The 4,954-nt window shown below is 33.9% G+C and overlaps 1 protein-coding gene across 1 annotated transcript in view; it reads left to right on the forward strand.

The window, feature by feature from the left end:
• Positions 1-4,954, forward strand: part of LOC106869131 (IQ calmodulin-binding motif-containing protein 1) — a 36,643-nt gene that overhangs the window by 19,236 nt on the left and 12,453 nt on the right. Inside the window, exons 5-9 of the mRNA XM_014914703.2 lie at positions 311-410; positions 1,441-1,536; positions 2,156-2,230; positions 3,708-3,816; positions 4,245-4,354. Of these exons, the coding sequence (XP_014770189.1) occupies positions 311-410; positions 1,441-1,536; positions 2,156-2,230; positions 3,708-3,816; positions 4,245-4,354 (490 nt within the window). The remainder of the gene's footprint in view (positions 1-310; positions 411-1,440; positions 1,537-2,155; positions 2,231-3,707; positions 3,817-4,244; positions 4,355-4,954) is intronic.

Consider the following 4,954-nt stretch of genomic DNA (forward strand, 5'->3'; position numbering starts at 1 on the left):
ATATATATATATATATATATATACGATGGGCTTCTTTCAGTTTCCATCTTCCAAATCCACTCACAAAGCTTTGGTCAGTCCAAGGCTATAGTAGAAGACACTTGCCCAAGGTGCCATGCAGTATGACTGAACCCAGAACCAAGTGACTGGGAAGCAAGCTTCTTACCACACAGTCACACCTGATGAAATCATATACAAACTCTCAATTACATTCCACAGAGTAATCTGCATAGTAAAGATTTGAATATGACCTTACTCAAATATATTATATACAACTGCTTCATGCAACTTTATTTACTTTATATTTTAGTTCTAACAGATGAAAATTTGCTAAAGCTACTGATGACTGATGATGTTGTTATTGGAACAGAAATCATCAATTTAATTCGTACCATATTGCGCCTGAATTGGTATGGTTTATTCTTCCCTTTTATTCTTCATTCTCAACCTTCACTTCATATGTGTGACTTAAAAGTCACACATATGATGACCTGTTATATGGTACCATTGTGGTGCCATTTAGCAGGTCATAAAGACCAGTGATGGCAAACCTATGGCACAGGTGTCAACAGTGATATTGCAAGATTTTAGTTGACACCCATTGAGCTTTGAAAACGAAAAAAATCGCCATTATAAAAAGTTTGTCTGTAAGCATTTACCAAAAACAAAAATACATAATATATACATGTACATAGACACAGACATAATATACACATATATATATAGACATAATATACACAGATATGATATACACATATACATAGATACAGACATGGTTGTGTGGTTAAGAAGTTGGCTTTGCAACCATGTGGTTTCAGGTTCAGTTCCACTGCACAGCATGTTAGTCTTCTACTTTAGCCCTTGGTCAACCAACATTTTGTAAATGAATTTGGCAGATCGAAACTGAAAGCCCATCGTTTATACATGTGTGTGTGTGTGTGTGTGAATGTTTATATTCTATGACTGCACAAAAAATCTTGCACTATAATCAAAGCTGCCTATTGACATTTCCCTGTCCACAAATCACCTGGTAGCTTTGCACTTTCAAAGTTAAGTGGAATGAAGGCAGTGCTCCAGCATGGCCAGTCCAAAGACTGAAACAAGTAGAAGATAAATATAAAAGAAGATATATATATATTTCTCTCCCAAACTTTCCTAATACACCTTGATCTTGTCATAGGATTATTATCTTCCTTTGATATGTTATGTTTACTGCAAAAAAATACCACAGAATTTCTAAATAACTTCACACCCATACAGAGTCAACTTCCAAAGAACTTATATGTAAAATAAACAAACATTATTCACTGATTCTTCTTAGTTTTAATTTTTCCAACTGTACCATGCCATTCAATATAGATTTTATTTTCTTCATCAATTCTTGACAATAAAAAAAATGGTTTTTATCTGTTTTATGTGTCTTTCTTTTAAACTTCCCAGGCAAGTACTCAAGCAATTAGATAGCAAAATTCTCCATACTTTTCTTGATGAAATCATATACAAACTGTCAGTTTACACAGAACCTAAAATTCAAATGTAAGTCAAGTTATCCTATTTGTCTTTTTTGTCACGTTTTGTTTTTCTCATAATACTAAATGGTATTTGATATGTTTTAGGCAAATGATGAAACTAAGGAAATGAAGACTTGATTACCTAAGGGATTTAGTGAGTGATTTTTCTTCTTTATGTGTGGAAAATATCAATAAGGCTACATATAGACAAGATGAACATATTGCATTGTCAAGGTTGATTAGAATTCCACATCTCTGCAAACACTTTCCACTGTGACCAACTTTTCAAACTAATGAGGAACCATTTTTATTCCTTTTTCTTTGGAAATTTTTTCTCAAGAAGACAATCATAGTGGTGGTAGTTGATGCTACCAATCTCCTGAAGGAAACTATATTTCGGTTCATTTTTCGAAATTGTTGATACTGTCTGTCAGTTACAATTCCTGAAAGAAGCATCATCAATGTTTCAGCGACAGGAGTGAGATTTGAACTCAGAATGCATATAGCCAGAACAGATACAACATGTTCCATAATCCAATGCTCTAACAATTCCACCAATTCATATCACATTTGTCCAACCCATACTAGCACGGAACATGGACGTTAAATGATGATGATGATGATGATCTTCTTCTTCTTTACAGAGCTTCCTGCAACTGTATTTTGGAATTCTGTGAACATTATCCTGCTCTCATAGATTTGCTGTGCACAAAATACAAGTAAGTAGCTTTTATAGACCTTACATTAGTTAACAGCAAAGTTTGTGGGTAAATGTGTGGTCGTGATGGACTTAATAACTTACATTTTAATAACAAATGTGTAAGTAGTAATAACAATCAGTAATTAAGCCTTTCTACTATTGACACTAGGCCTGAAATTTTGGAGAGGGGGACAGTCAATTGCATATCAGTAATTAATAACAATAATTACATTTGATGAATGAATGTGTAAGTAGCAATAACAGTAATATCAGTAGATAATAATATTGGTAATTGACAATGATGATTTTAATAATAAATGTGTAAGTAGCAATAATGATAATATTGTTTGTATGAGTGCATCTGTACTGGCCATTGTTTCTAGTTATCATATTAGCAGTGTCAAGGGCAGTTCTTTGAAAATGGCTGTATTTAAACATTGGTGGCAGTATTTAGAAATTCATTGATGCTAGAATTTTGTTGAATGTATTAAAATAAAAGAGACTGTCTGAGTGGATGTTGGGGGATGGAAAATAATTCATTGACAGTTAAGATTTTATAATCCTTTCAGTTGATAAGGCTGCACTGAAAACTACATCTTTGCAAGTCAATGAGAAAGCCTCTGTGTGATTACTCAACCTATTTGAAATAGCAGTCAATTCTCCCTCATATTACACATATTACTGTCTTATGTAAGGACAGAACATTAAATAATCTCCTACCTCTATGAAAAAACAAAATGATCATTATTTAAATACCTTTGTTCATTGAGCTCTCCTTAGTAAGGATTGGCCTGAGGCTGAACAACGTCTTTGTGAAATGAAGGAGCCTTTAGGTTGTTACTTGACTTGCTAGTAACAGCAACCAAATATCCCTCAAATTACATCCCAAACTTCCCTGTAGCATCTGTCCTGACTTCAGCCACCTTGTTTCAAAGAGATCTGGTACTGCAAACTTGTAGAGCTTCATCTCAACAGCAATCTGGGTCTTTTCTTTCTTTTATAGTATAAGGCTACTAACCCTACACTTACCACCCTTCTCCTTCTTTCTGAACCAAGCTTGGGGCCAGCTATGGCAGAGTGAGAAACGAATGAAATATTGAGTAATGTGGTCATAGATCTATTGTGCTGAGCAAAAGATGGGATGGTCAGAGTTAGAAGAATTTTGATCATAGATCTACTCAATCACTCTGATCTGGGGTTAAGTAACAGAAGAAGCGTCTCTATTCAGCATGATAATTAAATTGGCAAATCTGCCTTATGAAGCCTTTTTATTTCAAGGATACACATGGAGGCTCACTTTTTGATGCAAATAAAAGAGGGATTAATTCTTTTTTTCCAAGAACATTAGTAATACAACACAATTGAACCACTCTAATCAGAAATTAATATTTTACAAATGTAAAAAGTATTTCTTTATAAATATATTTTTACATGGTAATCCTTTGAGTATACCTATGAACATGTATATACCATGCAATTTCTTTATTTCCTTCTAGAGGTCTACGCATAATTCTCATGAAGCAAGCTGAAAAAATCCATTGCAGAGAACTGAAGCCTCTTCTGGTATTACTAAATGCTGGTTCTTCTGAACGAGTCCAAAAGCAGGTGAAAGCATGTTGAAAAATATAACATATTTATTACTTACCTTTTAATAGCTCATTCATATGTTATTGATATTCATTGTATTTTATTCCTTTATATTCATATTTGAGACAAAGGTTAGTGGAAATAATCAAGCCATTTGAGCAACAAAGTCAATAAAATTACAGTATTTGTTGGAGAGAGAGGACTCCCCTCTCTCTATCTCTTTCTCACTCACTCACTCGCTCAATTGTAAGTTCCAGTTCAGTAGAAATTAATCTTACCTTTTACTCCACTAGAATTAATAAGAATAATACCAAATCAATTCAGAGTACAATCTATACGAAGTATAATTAGCTTTCTCCTTTGTCAAAATATTTGGGATGTATGGTCTGTTTTATTTTTGTCTTTTATTTTTATCCCATCATAATCTCTCTTGATCTGTGTTTTAGAAACATCATCAGGCAGTTGAAAAGATTCAGAGTGCTTGGAGAGGATATATAACTCGGAAAAAACTGAAGAAAGCAAACGAAGCAATAAGCAAGCTTCAAAAATGTTATTTGTAAGTGTTCTTTCAATTCTACTTCTTTGCTTATTTGACTATAGGCCTTATTAGATGTGAGAAAAGACCAGATATTCTTGTATACAGATCAAAAACCTTGAAATGTCAAGTTGCATTATCCTCCTGGCAGAATCAGTCAATAACTTCAGAAGTTAAGGCAGCTGGAAATAGATCTGTCTTGAACAGATTCAAATTCAAGATTATGGATAAAGGATTATTAAAAGTTTGGCACTGAGCCTTGATTCAAGCAGCTCAGTGTTAATCAAGGTGAATCTTCCACTGACATGGAGCATGATGCAGTCCTGTGACACACCAGACTCTGTCAAACCATCCAACCCATGCCACTATGGAAAGCAAACATTAAATTATCATGTTGTTGTTATTGGTGGTGGTGGTTACAACATAAGCCAAAATACCTTGTGGTGTTTATTCTAGCTCTCTGCTGAGTTCAAAACCAGCTAAGGTCAACCTTGTCTTTCAGCCTTTCGGGTTGATAAAGCACAGAACCAGTCCAGAATTATGGATTGGCAGAATTGTTGAATCATTGAATAAGATGCCTTGTGGTATTTGTTTGCAATATATATATATATATATATATAT

The sequence above is a fragment of the Octopus bimaculoides genome, chromosome 3 (assembly GCF_001194135.2).
Source record: "Octopus bimaculoides isolate UCB-OBI-ISO-001 chromosome 3, ASM119413v2, whole genome shotgun sequence".
Taxonomy (NCBI): domain Eukaryota; kingdom Metazoa; phylum Mollusca; class Cephalopoda; order Octopoda; family Octopodidae; genus Octopus; species Octopus bimaculoides.